At 39.4% G+C, this 17,536-nt stretch overlaps 1 protein-coding gene across 1 annotated transcript in view; it reads right to left on the reverse strand.

Annotated features, from left to right (window-relative positions):
* HERC2 (E3 ubiquitin-protein ligase HERC2) overlaps positions 1–17,536 on the reverse strand; it is a 433,977-nt gene that overhangs the window by 175,276 nt on the left and 241,165 nt on the right. The window contains exons 52-54 of the mRNA XM_080285543.1: positions 11,908–12,107; positions 11,544–11,741; positions 4,069–4,224 (exon numbers count right to left, since the gene is read on the reverse strand). Of these exons, the coding sequence (XP_080141669.1) occupies positions 4,069–4,224; positions 11,544–11,741; positions 11,908–12,107 (554 nt within the window). The remainder of the gene's footprint in view (positions 1–4,068; positions 4,225–11,543; positions 11,742–11,907; positions 12,108–17,536) is intronic.

Genomic DNA, 17,536 nt, shown 5'->3' on the forward strand with positions numbered 1-17,536 from the left:
ACAATAGACTGGTTGAACGTGTAAACAAACTGAAAATGGCATTCAAAAATGAAATTGATGAAATAAAGAAGCAGATGCACTTGCAAAAGGAAGAAATAGAAAAACTAGGAAGGGAGGCCAATAAGAAAGACACAACCATCAGTGAACTAACCGTGGAATTGAGTACACTTAGGAAGAAAATGAGTGAAATGGCAAGTACAGTAGTCAATCACGAGAGTGTTATGGAAGAGTTAAAAAATGACACAGAGACAATTAGGCAAGTTAGCAGTCTTATTGACCAGAGCAGTGATATTGAGGAGAAGATAACACAAGTAAATGAAGCTGTGCAAAGCTACAAAAATGATGTAGAAACCACGTATGCTGAAATGGTGAAAGTAAAGAAAGACTTAGAAACAAGGGTGGAGGAAAAAAGCATTAAAAAGGAGGTGAAAAGAATAATCCAAAACAATCCAAAGTTAGTCAGAGATTCAGTAGAGATAAACAAATCAATAGTAATCACTGGTATAGAAGAGGATGAAGTTAAAAACAAGATCACAAGAGACAAAAAGGAGATGGCAAATGTAATGAGCTTACTGAAAGAAGTATCAGAGGAAATCTGTAGTAAAGACATAGAGGAACACAAAAGGTTAGAGAAATACGAGAAAAGCAAGACAAGACCTCTAAAGGTGATTTTCCAGAGTGTAAACACTGTGGAAGAGATAATAAAAAATGCAAAGAATCTTAAGGAAAAAGAGGAGTTCAAAAATGTATGGATAAAAAGATGCCTAACACAAGAGGAACTGGAATTACTGAAAGAGAAAAGGGAGGAAGCAAAAACAAAAAATTAGGGAAGATCAGAAGAGGAGAAGAAGAAATTTTTTTACAAAGTAATAGGATTGCAGGTACGAAAGTGGTACATAAACAGGATGGAAGAAAAAGGAGGAAGGTAGTAGAACCATGTCATGACAAGTATATAAACAAGATGATAAAGTTGATGTACTCAAATGTGGATGGAATGGTATCTAAATTACTAGAGATGAATGATTATGTCAGAGAAAATGAACCACAAATAATATGCCTAACTGAAACAAAATTAATACCAAGGATATCAAATGACATACTAAACTTAGAGGAATACAATATATGGAGAAGAGACAGATATTTAAAAAAAGGAGGAGGAATATTAACTAAGAAAAATCTAAAAGTCAAGGAAATAAAACTAGATATACCATCACAAGTAGAACTGATTGCAGTAGAGATCGACACATCTGAAGGTAAAGTAACTGTAGCCAATTTGTACATGCCACACATGGGAAAGAGACGAATATGAGGGCCAGGCAGAGAGTACAATTCAGAGTGTAAGATCATTGCTACATAAAATGGAAGAGAAATCGGAAAGAATTATACTAACTGGGGACTTCAATACAAATATAAATTGGAATACTCTAGATATAAATAGCCAAGAAAGCTGTTGGGATCAAAAGCTCCTGGATCTCGTACAAGAGTTTTTCTTAACGCAACATGTGAGGGAAACCACCAGAAAAAGAGGACTTGATGTACCTTCAGTGCTAGATCTAATATTTACAAGGCAAGAAAATGATATTGACAGTTTAATATATCACCCTCCACTCGGCAAAAGCGATCATGCAGTACTAAATTATAACTTCAGGATAGCATATGACATAGTAAACAGCAATGATAGTTACAAAAAGAGCCTAAACTATAAAAAGGGAAATTATAAAGACCTAAAGAAGTGTTTCTTAGAAGTTGATTGGGAAAATGAGCTTAGAGGACAAGATTTAAATGCTGTATGTAAAAAATTCTGTGAATTTTATGAAATAGGAGTCCAGAAGTACATCCCACAGCACAAAGAAGCAGATAAGAAAATACAGAAATCATTCAATACAGAATGTAAAAAATCAAAAGAAAGAAGAGATTTGTTGTGGAATAGATACAGAAGACACAATAGTGAAAGGGCGTATAATAATTACAAACAGGCAAGAAACGACTATACAAGAATAAGGAGGGAAGCCCAAAAACAGTTTGAGGAGGATATAATAAATAAAAGTAGTGATCAACCAAAGCTGTTTTACAGCTAAATCAGAAGCAAAACTAAAGTAAAAGATATAATACAATCCATTACGGACGAGGGAATCACCTATACACAAGAGAAAGATATTTGTGAAGCACTAAATAAGAATTTGCAATTAGTTTTTACAGAAGAAAAAAATTTTGAGAGGGACTATGTGGAACACGCATGTCCACACATACTACCAGATATACAAATAGCAGAAAAAGTAATACAGGAGGAGTTAAGTAGATTAGACAGAGGAAAAGCAAGTGGTCCTGATGAAATTTCATGTTGGGTATTACGAGAATGTGCAAAGGAGTTATGTAAACCATTATTTTTAATTTTCAAGAAATCCTTGAGTCAAGGTAAACTACCTGATATTTGGAAAAAAGCAAATATTGTCCCCTTATTCAAGAAAGGAAATAGACAAAATCCACTCAACTACCGACCAGTATCACTGACCAGTGTTGTAAGCAAGGTATTAGAAAAATTTATAAGAAAAGCTTGGGTAAATCATCTAGAAGAACACAGTATGGTAACAGAAAGACAATTTGGTTTCAGAAAACGAGAATCCTGTGTTACTAATCTGTTGAGCTACTATGACAGAGTAACAAACACAATACAGGAAAGGGAAGGATGGGTGGACAGTATCTATTTAGATTTCAAGAAAGCTTTTGACACAGTACCACACCAAAGACTTTTATGGAAGCTGTACCATCAAGGAGGAATTCGAGGCAAACTGTTTTGTTGGATGCAAGACTTTCTCATAAAAAGAGAAATGAGGACAGTACTAAAAGGAAACTACTCATCATGGAAAGAAGTGACTAGTGGAGTACCACAGGGTTTAGTGCTGGCACCAATTATGTTTTTAGTGTATATAAATGATATAAACAGTAACACTGGAAATGAGAGCTATCTGAATATGTTTGCAGATGATGCAAAAATACAAAGGAGAATTACTAACACAGACTCTTGTAAAGAGCTACAAGAAGAATTAAATAAACTTAATGAATGGAGTAGTACATGGCAAATGGAATTCAATGTGGACAAGTGTCATGTAATCAAGTTTGATAAAAGTGGAAAAAGACCTGATTGGGATTATAAGTTAGGAAATAAAACCCTATACACATCAGAAAGAGAGAAAGACTTAGGCGTGATTATCAATAACAGACTATCTCCGGCTGACCACATCAGCGAGAAGGTACGGAACATGTATACACTGCTTGCAAATATGAGAACAGCATTCACATACATAAATGAAGACATGCTAAGAAGGATAATAACATCATTCATTAGACCACCCTGGAATATGCATCAGCAGTCTGGAGTCCTCATCTCAAAAAGCACATAGACAAGATTGAAAAAGTTCAAAGGGCCGCTACAAGACGGATACCAAGCTTAAGGGACCTAAGCTACGAAGAAAGACTAAACTGAATCTACCAACACTACAGGAGAGAAGGAAAAGAGGTGACATGATAATGCTATATAAATGCATATCAGGAAAGGAGAAAATAGATATAAATGATTACTTAACATATGGAGAAGCATCAGCAAGAGGACACTGCAAAAAACTGCATAAGAAGAGAGGTGATAAAGATGTAAGGAAATTCAGTTTCCCAAACAGAGCAATTGATCAATGGAATGCACTACCGAATGAAATAGTGTGTGCCAAAACAATTCACAAATTTAAGGATATGTACGATAAAAATATGGTTTAAGACACGGGAGAGTACGAGCTTGACTCATTCCTGTAAAGATACAATTAGGTAAGAACAATTAGGTAAGAACACACACATAAAGCCCAGGATTATAGTATAATCCTCGTACAGTATTATCAAGTGATCCACTGTAGTGGTGTATGATATGTAGGAGGACTACTGGGCCTTGAGAGCAGGCTGTGAGGCCTATGCCCAGAGTCGAGCACATAAAATATATATATATATATATATATATATATATATATATCAGCTGGAAAAGAATAAAATGATTCAGATAATATCATTAACACTTTTACTAACCTCAATATCTTCATTATCTGAGGCAAGGAATAAGCCAGATGATGCTGGATCTCCAAAATCATCGACAATCTTGCCCATTATGGCCAGTCCATGAACTCTGCAGTCTATTCCCCCACTCTTACACTGCTTGATGCTGATCTCTATGTATTTCACATGCTTAAAAAGAAAAGAATAATTTATTTTCACTTCAAATTATACTTACTAGGGCCTTATACACCAGGGCAAAAGTGGTTGAAGATTTACTGGCAAAAAGAGAGATCCTCACAAACTCACAGAACCGTGAACCGAAAAATTTTATACAAATCTATATTAACTTGCAATTAATACCTTACAAATATGCATTAAGTCCATCGCAGTAAACTCTCAGGATGTTGGGAAGAGGCAAGACAGAATTTAAGTACTGTACTACTAACAAAGTGTTGTTCTGGTGTCAACATCTTTTTCCATATGAAGTTGTAGTATCACACATTTTACATAATAATTTTTAAAGCTGTTTAGTCATAATTAACAGTGTGTAATGAAGTGTGAATGATGAACAACCAAATATCATTTCGCTGTTAGCTGTGGTATAGGAAGAAGGTGGATGGCAGACCACAAGGGCCACCCTGTTTCAATTATAAAAAGAAGGTTAGGAGAAGTGAAAAGATATCTGAATAAGTGCGTAAGTGTAAAGTCCTGGGGAACCATTTATTATGTTGGTATACGTGAATGTACTTAATACCATTTTATAGAGGTGTATAATGTGCTAGTAGAGTTGTCATTTATCTCTACTTTTTGCATAAGCCCAGAGTATATGTAATGCTCGGCACCTCACTTTTTAGCTGACCTAAGCACCGCGCCCTTGTCCGGCTCGGTGACTGTACAGCGTCAGAGAGAACCCGCTTTACAGTTTTAAAGGGAGGTGGTGTCGCTCCTACATATCTCTCGGGTCGCAGTTATATTATTCTGTGCCCAATAAAGAGAGATTTAATCTGCTCATTTCTGTCACCTTACACTACCACTTAATAACAGACCAGCTTCCATCTTCTCGTGGCAGAGGACCTTTGGTGGGAAGTGTCGGGCAGTGACGGCGAGTAGCTGACGTGTACTACAGACAGTGTCGTCGATCCAACACAGTGGTCTAGTTATACTATATCAGCAGAACACTTAATATGTAGTCAACTGCTACTCTTAACGGCTACATTAAATTGGTGGCCAGCAGTGCGATGTTACATTTTATTGGTGCTAGCGGTGGTACGATATTTAGTGCTAGCCGTGTACCGATACAGTGTTTTTGTTTTTGTTTTTGTCTAAGGTAGATTTTAGGTAACCTATGGTGGGCTGGTTGAATGACTTATCAAACCATGACCCCTACTACAGAAGAAAATGCATTTTACTGTTTTTTGTAGCAATTTGTATATGGATATCCAAAATCACCTAGAACATGGGGTGACACCAGACACCCCTATGGAAAGTTTGGATGACTATAGATAACTGCTGCAAAGAGCCTATGCATCATCTTCCAGTATTTCTGGACATCCCTGGGGCAAATCTGGACATGTAAAAAAAAAAAAAAAAAAAAAAAAAAAAAAAAAAAAAAACTCAAACATTATTATTATTTTTTTTAACTAACCTGTACTCGCACCTTATAGTCTAAGGCAAACATTATGTACCTTATGGATGGCTGGTCCAATGAGTTATTAAGCCATAACTACCAACCACTATAATGCACTTTTTTTGTGTAACAATGTGCGGTAGGTGGGGATGCTCACCATCCACTCACTTGATGTGGCGCTGCTCTCGGGTGCCTGCCCTTTCCTCTCTTCCTTCCACTTCTGTCTTTCTTTCCTTCATTCTTTCCTCACCTTCTGTCTACAGGTGACTTTAGACTGAGTGACAAGCCAAATGGTTTCCAGTACACCTGGAAACAATTTACTATGCTGGGTGGTAACCAAATTATGGAACCTGGTGATTTAGTTGGTAATTAAAGGACTCTGATCAGATTGAGCCAGTGCAGGTTTATATCCAAGGGATGGTTGAGGTTTATTACTCATGTAATGCCACTCAGGGATGAATGAGGCTGGTCACTCTCACCTTACATGTCAGGACCAACTTGCCTAGCCCCAGGCTCCTATGCTTCTCATGGGGCAACACTGAAGTAGATGATGAATGAATGAATATTAACAGTATATGACAATACAAATTCATCCCAGGATTCCTATTAACCCCTTAACCGCGGGGCGTCACTTTCGTGACGCTTGGGAGCAAGGGATCATACCGCGGGGCGTCGCTTTTGTGATTCTGTGTTATTTTGAATTCACCCGGGCTTTCAAGTGGGGGCTTGTATCATCTATCAGTACTGACAATGTCCAACACTAGTCAGCACTCCTAATCTCATCTGTACTCCCATCCATTGTTGACAATTTAGCCATTTCTCCCCGTTCTTGACTCCCCTCCCTACCCCCCTCCATTACCCTATCCTCTCGCCTGCCCGGCCATGCTACGCTAAGTAAATCTTCCCTGGAATTTTTCACTGATTTCATCCATTGAAATAAGCCCTATGTCGTATTCTTATACCAAATAATATATACAAGAAAGAAATCAGGTAAGTGAGAGTGCCATACACCTGGAATTGGCTAATTATCACCTGACAACACCTCACGTGCACTCGTTCGCTAATTTTCGCTGTTTTTCCCCTTGAAATATGCCGTATAATCTATTTTAAGTAATAAATATACATGTAAGGAGAGAAGGGAGAAGCCTAGCGATATTTACATTCACCTGGAACTACCTAATTTATAATGTATTGTCTAGATTTCCTGCCAATCATATCAGTGCTAGACAAAGCTGTTTCAAAGATTTAACATTGGTAGCTCTGATTATATATCTCCTAAGTAGGCCTCTAATCTATTTTCGTAATAAATATACATGTAAGGAGGAAGGAGAACCCTAAATGATATTTACATTCACCTGGAACTACCAAATTTATAATGTATTGTCTAGATTTCCTGCCAATCATATCAGTGCTAGACTTAGCTGTTTCAAGAAGTAATATTGGTAACTCTGAATAACCCCTAAAGCAGGCCTCTAGGCTAGCTGGCCTGGCCCCTGCGTTATCACTGTAGTCTCATCTTCCGAAGTGAGAGGACGTATGTTTCATCTTGCTGACTTCAAGTACTTTTTCACCCCCATGCAAATGGCTCTGTGACCTTTACCCCTACTAAACCTCGTGTGGAAAGAGGTAAAGGGCTGACAATTGATAAAAGAGTGACTACGATCTTTCTATTGAGTAAAACAGTGCAAGTGGAATTGTAAATAATGTGTAAATAATGTGTAAACAGCAAGTGAAAGTAATGAATGTAAATATACGTGAACAATGGAAAATAGTTTTATAAGTTATTTCAAGTGACAGTGCATAACACTGTAAATAAAATAGAAATGTAAATAACGTAAATAAAATAGAGAACGTAAATAGAAATGTAAATGAGTAGTATTATAAGAATACGAGTATATACCCTAGGAGTAATGAAAGTGAAAGTTTCACTCTAGCATGTCTGAATACTATGAGTTATGAGAGTGAAGATGAAAGTGACATTCACTCTCAATGCCAGTATACAGGACGAGAAAGTGAATGCTACGTATTTTACTGAAAGAAATTGAATCCCTACAGTGACAATAAACTAATACTACTGAAGGAAACTTATGGATAAAGACTGTAAATATATATAAGTGTTATATAGTAATAGAAATATAAAGTGTGAGGGGTTTTATGAATAATAAATGACAGACTACCTTGAGCGAACTAGTGCCAGTGCGACGATCAGACGCGCTCGTAATTTCCATTGCTTTTACAGTGTTTTTTTTTTTTAGTATGGATCCCAAACTACTTGAAAATTGTAGAATAGTGTTTATAGTGTTTGTATCTGGCTGTGGTAATCATATTACGGGTTGTCGGGAAGTGTAAAGTGGAGACTTCGTTACCCTACTTCAGAGGTCTCCACAAGTCCTACGGTAACCGACGAAGGCTCAACAATCATTCCAGGAGAAAGCTGAAGGTATGTGCCATAAGCATATGTAACTTTATTATTCTAGGACTAATAACTGATTTTTGGCAAATATTTTTTGAGAGTCTGTCGGAGCCCAAATAACCCCGCGGCACACGCAAGTAATTGGTAAACAAGCCCGCGGTGTAGGGGTTATAAAAAAAAAAAAAAAAAAAAAAAAAAAAAAAATATTGTAATCTTATTAAATAAATCAATAAGCATACACAAAATGCAGATATTGTATTACCAATTTATTTTTATCTTCATTCTAAACATTAATCTAAATATAGTAATCATCATCATCATCATCCAACCCTGTGTTGCCCCATGTGGAGTGCAGGAGCCTGGGGCTAGGCAAGCTGGTCCTGACATTTAAGATGAGAGTGTCCAGCCTCACTCATCCCTGAGTGGCACTACGTGAGCAATAAGCCCAAATCACCCCTTGGGTATAAACCTACACAGGATCAATGCGGCTGGAGTGCCCAATTTTTCCACTAAACCACCAAGTGCCATAGTTTGGTTACATGGTTACCACCCAGCTTGGTAATGGGTTTCCTGGTGTACAGGAAATCATTTGGCTTGTCACCCAGCACTGAGTCACCCACAGACAGAAGGAAGAGGAAAGAAAGAAGGAAAGAAAGAGAAGAGGAAGAAAGGAAAGAAAGAAAGAGAAGAGGAAGAAAGGAAAGAAAGAAGGAAGGGAAGGATGGGCGGTGACCCAAGAGCAGCACTACATCAAGTGAGTGGATAGTGAGTGCCCCCATCTATCACTAAATAATATCACAGGTTAATTACAGTACTTCCAGGCACTCTAGATCATCTCTATTAGATAATAATTTTTTATCCCAACAATTAGATGTCATGGTACTTTACGGTAAAGATTCTACCCAGGCTATATGAGAGAAAAAATCAGGATGAAAACCTACACACAGAGACTTCTGCTTGAATACACTGCTTGTGAAACCATTTTACCAAAAAATATCCAAATTCACACCAATTCTGAGTTCACTCCAGTTTTTGGTAGGTCAGCAAGTCTGGACCTTATGTAGTTTCTTTCCTTCTTGGCTCTCTGAAACAACTGCCATGATTAAGTGATTCAGGATGGGGGAATCTGGGAGACACTTAAGGGGAGTGGATGCCAGCAGGGACCAATTATCTACTGACAAAGGCATTTTGCGAAAGTTATCCCATATTATAGCTCCGAGTATTGCACATTCTCTGCAAAAATTTGGCAGCTGTACGACAATTCTTTCCCCTTCAAAAAATATTTTAGAATTCCAATTTTGAGGTCACTTACCTGCAGAAATCTCTTTTCTATGCAGTGTATAATAATAATAACCACTTTTTTCCAACTTTTTCCTTTTTTTTCTGCAAAAATTATGTCATACATCTAGCAATGTTTGTGTGTGTGTGTGTGTGCAGAGGTGGAGGTGGCAGCGAGGAGGGAAACGCCAGAGATGCTATGACACTGGGAGGGGTGAGATGTGTCAGCCTTGGTCTCGACCTGTTCTCAGTCTGTGCTAATCTTGGCCATTTTTCATCGTTTTCGGACACTTATTGAAGATGGGGTGACCGTCTTTGAAGCTACTGCAATGTTGGAAAGCTGCAGAGAGGAAGCTGACGCCATTTTGAGGGAAGAGAAACGTGTCGGAAGCAGCAATTCTTTCTTCACCAACACAACCTCCCTCCTCACCTGCCTCCCCTACCACCACCTCACCTGACGACCCCCAACCTTCTACGTCTTTTTTCTCGAACTTGGTCTTCTCCAACACCCTCTACCTCTTCATAACCATCCGTAATCCTAACTCATAAAATAAAAAAAAGTACCTAAGTTGTTTCTAATCATATTTCTAATTGTACAGACACTGCAAGTCAACAGAAAACAAGTGACATTTCGGAACTAAACTTACTGTCCTTTGGAGTGATATAACTCCACTAGTTTTGAACGTAAGACAAAAAGCAAAATATCTACAAAAAGAGGAATGAAAGGGAACGATTTTAAGCTCCTATTTTTTTCAGAGACTAATAAACATGACCTTAATGATTATTTGAACATGGCAAAAGGGGGGAAAAAAAATTTGGGACAAATACATAGGCATTTGGGGATTTTATTTTGTTCAGCAATGGTGAAGAATCTTATATATAAAGCTGACAAGGTAATTTATTAATAAGGGTATTATTAGTAACGCTACCAATATCATAGAGATCAGATGAACACACTTCCCTTGGTTTCCCATTTTTTGCATCTCTTACTTTATACATATTATGCATACATTATTCTTTTCTGTAAAAATTAATTGACCAAATTTACTCAAACTATGGGATGTTAATGACCATATAAAGTAACAAAACATAAAAAAAAAAATCAGACAAATCTAAGAAAAACAAATGTACCTTCATAAGTAACAACCGTCCATTTCCCTTAACCCTGCCAGAAACCCCAGTTATATGGTTACCACCCAGCGTAGTAAATGGTTTCCTGGGTACAGGAAACCATTTGGTTTGTCACTCAGTGTAGAGATCCTATGGCATCTCTACACTATGTGGATGATGGGCACCCCCATCCACCATCTTGGTGGATGGTTTATTGTAATCCACTGATCTCAGGGCAAATCTCAATTTTGCTCCTCAAGTGAAGCAAATTAAAAGCTTGTGGTATTAAACAGATTTTCCAATACCATACAACATTCTAGTCTCCCTCGGTCATAGTCTAGTATGAAACAATACACCAAAATTCCATCTTATTATTATTTCTATTTACAGAAATGAACACAAACAATATCTGGCAGGATTATAATGATTTTCAAAATAGTTATTTCCGTATTCATGATTGTCTTGCCATGATTTTTTTCATTTTTAACAAGGAGGGTGGATGAGTGTTAGTAATGTTTCTTTACTATGCATTTATCATATCCTGGTGTTATTCTGATGTGGCATTTTGCGTTACTCCTACACTTTAATTTGCATCTGTATCATGAATGCAACATAATTAAGCATGAAAATGAAAGTTACTGCTTATCAGAATGTGAGTTACTTAAAAGTAATGACACCCTAAGCCTTTTTTCTTTTTTTTTATAGCAGAAACAAATAATATATCACCACAAAGTAGATTCGCGTGGTTCAAAATGCAACAAGCATATAGAAAATCCTTTGGCTGAATAAAAAGTTAAAGCTGTTTTAATGTTACCAAACACTGATTTTTTTTTTTTTTTTTACAGTGCTATGTGCCCGTAGGTTCTGAGCATCTCAAAAATATACTTTGCCTTCAAATATTCTTCGACTGCACAGAAAGAAATAATATTAATACTCTCCTACTGCATGAAAAATATTCTGGAAAGAGGAGGCTTTCTGAATATAAGATATTTGGATCTGGGAGGTTGTACTGCACCTTGGTCTGAAAACAAATCATTTACAGCCACTGTGCAAATAACGTATGTTTTAACCCTGCCTCACCTCCTTTAGGGAGCGTAGCAGAGGGACCCAAGTGTCTGATGGTGTGATCCTGACAGTGGCCAGCTCACGCAGCTTAGTCAGAGAATCACCTGCACTCACCACCAGCAGTGTGGGCATGTAGGATGAATCAGCCGGGTCAACCAGCAGCCGCAGCCATTCAACTGCAATGTTTGGTTGCATCTCCAAGCGGATCCAGTGCTTAGGGATAAACATAACAAACAGTGTTGGTATGATAATCACTGGTTATCCTTATAAAGGATAGTCATTGGCTACGTAAACAATATACCATAATTCAGTATTGTGACATTCTTCGCACAAATGCTATGAACCAATCTTACTCTTTATTCATTTCCACCCATCCTACCTTGCCCTCCTGGCCACAGCTCTGCCAGTAGCTGCCAGTGCCATCAATGAGGCGGTGTGCCCAGTTCTCACGTGAAGACACAGTAAGATTGCGAACACAGCGATACCAGTCCTCTACGGTCCCATCAACACCACCCAAGATACCTTCCTTCTTGCGGTACCTCCCACGACCCGGTGGACCTGCATACACTGCAGGGCTGCCTGTAAGGGTCACACACACATGCAAACATCTGAGGCATGAGCAACAATCCACACCAACAAAATGAATTACCAAATACAGGTACTACAGAAACCTGATATGAAACACAAGATACAAGCAAACAATATACAGTAGGAGGGATATTAAATAACCATCACCGTTTCCCAACCCAAATTTCCTGTGCTTACACTTTTTTTTTTTTTTTTAATGCAAGAAAGAAGGAAACAAAGGCCAGAGCCCTGCAAATCATTTTTTCCAAGAAAAAAAACAAAAACAATAAAAAGGAGAGCCAAATTCAAGATCCGTTCATTTCAAGATACCTGGACACAATGTGTCTGAAAGACTGGAGATCATCAGAAGTAGGAAACACAGACAGAGGGAGACAGTTCCATAGTTGACCTGTTGCACAAATGAAAGACTGGGAGTGACGGTTAACTCTTGCATTAGAGAACTGGACAGAAAAGGATGAGAGTTTGTTGCTAGACGGGTGTTAAGCACCCGTCGTGGAGGAGAAGGGATGCAAGCAGACAGTTCAGAGGAGCCGTGACCATTGAAGTAGCAAGAGAAAAGAGATAAAGATGCAACAGTGTGGTGAAGAGACAAAGGTTGAAGGGAGCCAGTAAGAGGAGAGAGTTAATGAGGCAAAAAGCCTTTGACTCCACCCTATTGAGAAGAGCTGCATGTGGGGAACCTCCTCACACATGAGAGTTGTATTCTAAACAGAGGCGAATAAAACCCATGTCTAACGTCAACAACTGTTCAGGAGTAAAGAAGGTACGGAGTCGGCTTAAGCACACCTAATCTCTTGGAAGCAGATTTTACAAGAGATGCAATATGATCTTTCCAAGATAAACCCCAAGCATGTTCAAGGATGATGCAGGATTGAGCTGGATATTATCAAGGATTAGTGGGTACTCCTGTGGAAGATTGTGTCAGGCTGATAGGTGTAAAAACTGAGTTTTTGATTCATTAAAAACAACAAGAGTATTTTTACCCCAGTCAGAGAAATGAGCCAAGTCAGACATTAGCCTCATTCCTTGTTTGTTGAAGTAAATGCTGAGATGGAGGTTGCGAGAACCGAATGGAAAGGCGAAGGGTAGAATCAGCAGTGTACGAGTGGATAGGGTTAGATGTACAGCTTTGAAGGTCACTGATGAATAAAAGGAAGAGAGTTGGTGATAGGACAGAGCCCTCAGGAACACCACTGTTGACAGATCTAGGAGAAGAACGATGGCAGTCTACAACAGCGGCTATAGAAAGACCAGAAAGGAAGCTAGAGATGAAGGCACAGACAGAAGGATAGAAACCGTAAGAGGGCAGTTTGGAAATTAAAGAGTTATGCCAGACTTGATCAAAAGCCTTTGAGCTGTCCAGTGCAATGGCAAAGCATTCACCAAAATCCCGAAAGGAGGATGACCAGGAGTCTGAAAGGAACGTAAGAAGATCACCAGTGGAGCGTCCCTGACGGAACCCTTACTGAAGATCAGAAAGAAGGTTGTGATAGAAAAGATGCTTTAAAATTTTCTGTTACGAATTAACTTGAAAACTTTTGAGACACAGGATGTTAAAGCAATTGGACAATAGTTAGAGGGTTGGGAATGGTCACCCTTCTTTGGGACTGGCTGAATGACAGCAAACTTCCAGCAAGAAGGAAAGGTATAAGTTGAAAGACAAAGGCGAAAGAGGTTACCTAGGCAGGATGTAAGCAGAGAAGCACAGTTCTTGAGGACAAAGGGAGGGACTCCATCAGGCCCATATGCCTTGTTAGTATTAAGGCCAGTGATGGCAGACAATACATCAGTGAGGAAATTGCAATGTCAGCTATGAGGAAGTCAGAGAGGGGAAGTGATAGAGGAACAGCACCGGAACCATCAAAAGTGGAATTGAAGGAAAAAGTCTGAGCAAAAAGATCTGTTTTCTCAGTAGAGGAAATAGCTACAGAGCCATCAGAGGGGAAAAGAGGATGGAAGGATGATGAGGTAAAGTTGCTAGATGGTTTTTGGCATGGTGATAGAAGGAGCAGGAAGAATTCGAGTTGGAGAGTTGAGAGCATTTAGTACGGATGAAAACTCCATCAGGCCCATATGCCTTGTTAGTATCAAGGCCAGTGATGGCAGAAAATACGTCAGCTGAGGAAATTTTAATGTCAGCCATGAGAAAGTCAGAGAGGGGAAGTGATGGAGGAACAGCACCAGAATCGTCGAAGGTGGAATTGAAGGAGAAAGTCTGAGCAAAGAGATCTGTTTTATCAGTAGAGGAAATAGCTACAAAGCCATCAAAGGAGAAAAGAAGAGGGAAGGATGATGAGGTAAAGTTGCTAAAAAGGTTTTTGGCAAGGTGCTAGAAGGAGCAGGAAGAATTCGAGTTGGAGAGTTGAGAGCATTTAGTAAGAATGAAATTATTTTTAGCAGAGCGACGAACAGCCTTAGCACGATTTCGGGCAGAGACATAAACAAGATATGATTCAGGGGTGGGTTGGCTGTGGTACCTTTTATAGACCCTCTCCTTGTTGCAGACAGCCTTAGAACAAGCGTGATTAAACCAAGGCTTTCTTGCATTAGTCAAAGGATATGAGAAGGAAATGTATGCTTCCATGTCCGAGAGAATAATCTCCGTAATAAGCAAAGCACACTCAGATGGCTCCCAGCCATGGGAGCAAAAATCATTCCAAGGAAAATCAAAGAAGTACTGCCTGAGGGCCTCCCAATCCGCAGCTCCAAAGTGCCATCTCTAAAACTAGGCTCTCTTATTTCTTTAATGAACATGAATATGAAGGGGCAAGCAACCTCAATGCACATGGTTCCCTCACCCAGCCAAATAGGGTATGATGGTGCCTGCAACTTAAGTGCTGGATACCTGCATACCACAATCATATAATCAAATAATTTTTTCTGCACTGTCCTCTCTTGACTCTCATTTCAAGGTCACAACCAAGATTACACCTCTACAGAAGCACATGATCAATGTGAATTTCAGCACCCTCTCCAGTCTCCCCATCTCATTCACAATTATGTAAACACAGTTCTTCTTTATCTCTACCATGAAGGCTCGGCAGCTGACCTTGAAAATATAATTCTTTCCAGTCTGCACATCACTTACTTTTATCTTCATTTCACACAGTGACACCATATTGCAAGATTTCTCTATGAATACATTCATTACAACAGTATTTTTTCAGTCATACCTGTAACCAATCATGCAGTCTTATATTTGCGCAATCAGATTCACAAGGCCCCAGGAGAGTAAAAAATCTATTTTCCAAATTCTGTATCCTTCTAAGGGTATACAACCTGGAAGTAATGGAATTCACAATCCCACAATCCCTTCCGTATGTAAACAAGGTAAGTGGCTCTGCATCATTATTTCATTATTTTCAGTTTTTCATCTGGTTTCCATGTAACACTGGTCAAATAGGTTCACTGGATGGCACTCCTCTACTTTACTGTGTACTGCACCAACTCTTTAGTAATACTGCACCTCTTGATGTAAGGTCAGTGCACATCACTTCATCCTACATCTACAGCACTCGACAAAAGTATTACGCACCCTGCGTCCCTCCTACGAAACAAACCTTTCAACATTGAAAAAACATGTAAATAATAATTATATTTACCTTTAATGCTTGGTAGGGTATCCTTTGCGCTTCTTCACGGACCTGAGACGTCGTGGAAGTGAAAGGGCGAGGTTCCTCAGGTGCTGGGGTGGTATTCTTGCCCAGGACTCACGAATGGCTGCTTCTAGCTTAGGCAAAGAGCTCACGTCCTTCCCTTGGAGATTCTTCTTTACGAGGTACCAGAGGTTTTCTATCGGGTTGAGGTCTGGGCTATTGCCTGGCCAGTCTTTCATGAAGGAGACCTCACAGTCAAGAAGCCAGTTGGTGACCGATTTGGCTTTATGAGCAGGTGCACCATCCTGCTGAAACACTCATGCACCTGTGAGCTCGAAGGATTCAGGTAAATGATCACAAAGAAGCTCCAGGTAAACGTCCTGATTCACTCTAATGTTCTTCGGAAGCACAACAAGCTTCCCCAAACCTTGCCCCGAAAAACAAGCCCATACCAATGATTGATTATGTGTGTGTGGATGAAAGGATGCGAAGATGTATATTGGATGCAAGAGTTTATAGAGGTTGGGGGAGTGGACTTTCTGACCACTACTTGGTGGTGGCCAGAATTAAAGTTCAAGTAAGATGGAGGAATAGAAGAAGGGAAAGACGAGAGGAAGGAGTAGTTGCAAGGAGAGTGGAAAGGTTACAAGAGGATGAGAAAAAGGCAGAGTATAAGAGAGAAGTGGAGGAACGATTGGGCAAATATGAGTTGGAGCAGATGGGGGACGTGGAAGGTGTGTGTAGAATATTTACAGAAGAAATATGTGCAGCATGTGATGTGGTGTGTGGAAGGAAGAGAAGACGGAGGGGGGTGCAAGGAACAGCGTGGTGGACTGAAGAGGTGAAACGGGTTGTGGCACAAAAGAAGAAAGCATACAATGAATGGATGAGAAATAGGGGCGTGGAAGAAGTTGAGAGGCGGAAGAGAGAGTTATATGTAGAAAGAAAGAGAGAGGTGAAAAGATTAGTAAGAGAGAGTAAGAGGAGAGTGGATGAGGAATTTGGAAGGAATTTGAGTGTAAAGTGGAGGGACTGTAAGAAAATGTTCTGGAAAGAGGTGAAAAGAGTAAGACAGGGTGGAAGTGAAGTTAGCAGGGGAGTGAAAGATAAAAATGGTAGATTACTAGTGGAGAAGGGAGAAAAAGTGAGCAGATGGAGAGAACACTTTAAGGAATTGTTGAACGTGGAGGATGGAAGTAATGCGAGTATAAGTGGCTGGGGAATGGCTGGGAGAAGGAGGGAGGTGAGAAGACAGGAAGAAATCAGTAGGACAGAAGTTGTGGAAGCAATGAAGAAAGTTAAATCAGGGAAAGCCCCAGGAATTGATGGAGTGTGTGGTGAAATGCTGAAGCATGGGGGAGAGATAGTAGTAGAATGGATGTGGAAGATGTGCAGATTGGCCTGGGAGGAAGGTAGAGTCCCGGAGGATTGGAAGTCAGGTATAATTATTCCCTTGTACAAAGGAAAAGGGGAAAAAGAAGTGTGTGGTAATCATAGGGGCATTTGTCTTCTTAGTATAATAGGAAAAGTGTATGGTAGGATACTTATTGACAGAGTTAGAGAAAGAACAGAGAAATTAGTTGGAGAAGAACAGGAGGCTTTAGGAAGGGAAGAGGTTGTGTAGATCAGATATTCATTCTCAGATCTTTAGTGGAAAAGTTTCTAGAGAAGGGAAAGAAGTTGTATGTGGCTTTCATGGATTTGGAGAAAGCATATGACAGGGTGGATAGACTAGGATTGTGGAAAGTGTTAAGAATATATGGAGTAGATGGGAAGTTGTTGGATGCTGTGAAGAGTATGTACGATGGTGCGAAGGCTGCAGTG

This window comes from Coenobita brevimanus, chromosome 107 (genome assembly GCF_032717465.1).
Source record: "Coenobita brevimanus isolate Jiangsu-jjx chromosome 107, ASM3271746v2, whole genome shotgun sequence".
In the NCBI taxonomy this organism is placed as follows: domain Eukaryota; kingdom Metazoa; phylum Arthropoda; class Malacostraca; order Decapoda; family Coenobitidae; genus Coenobita; species Coenobita brevimanus.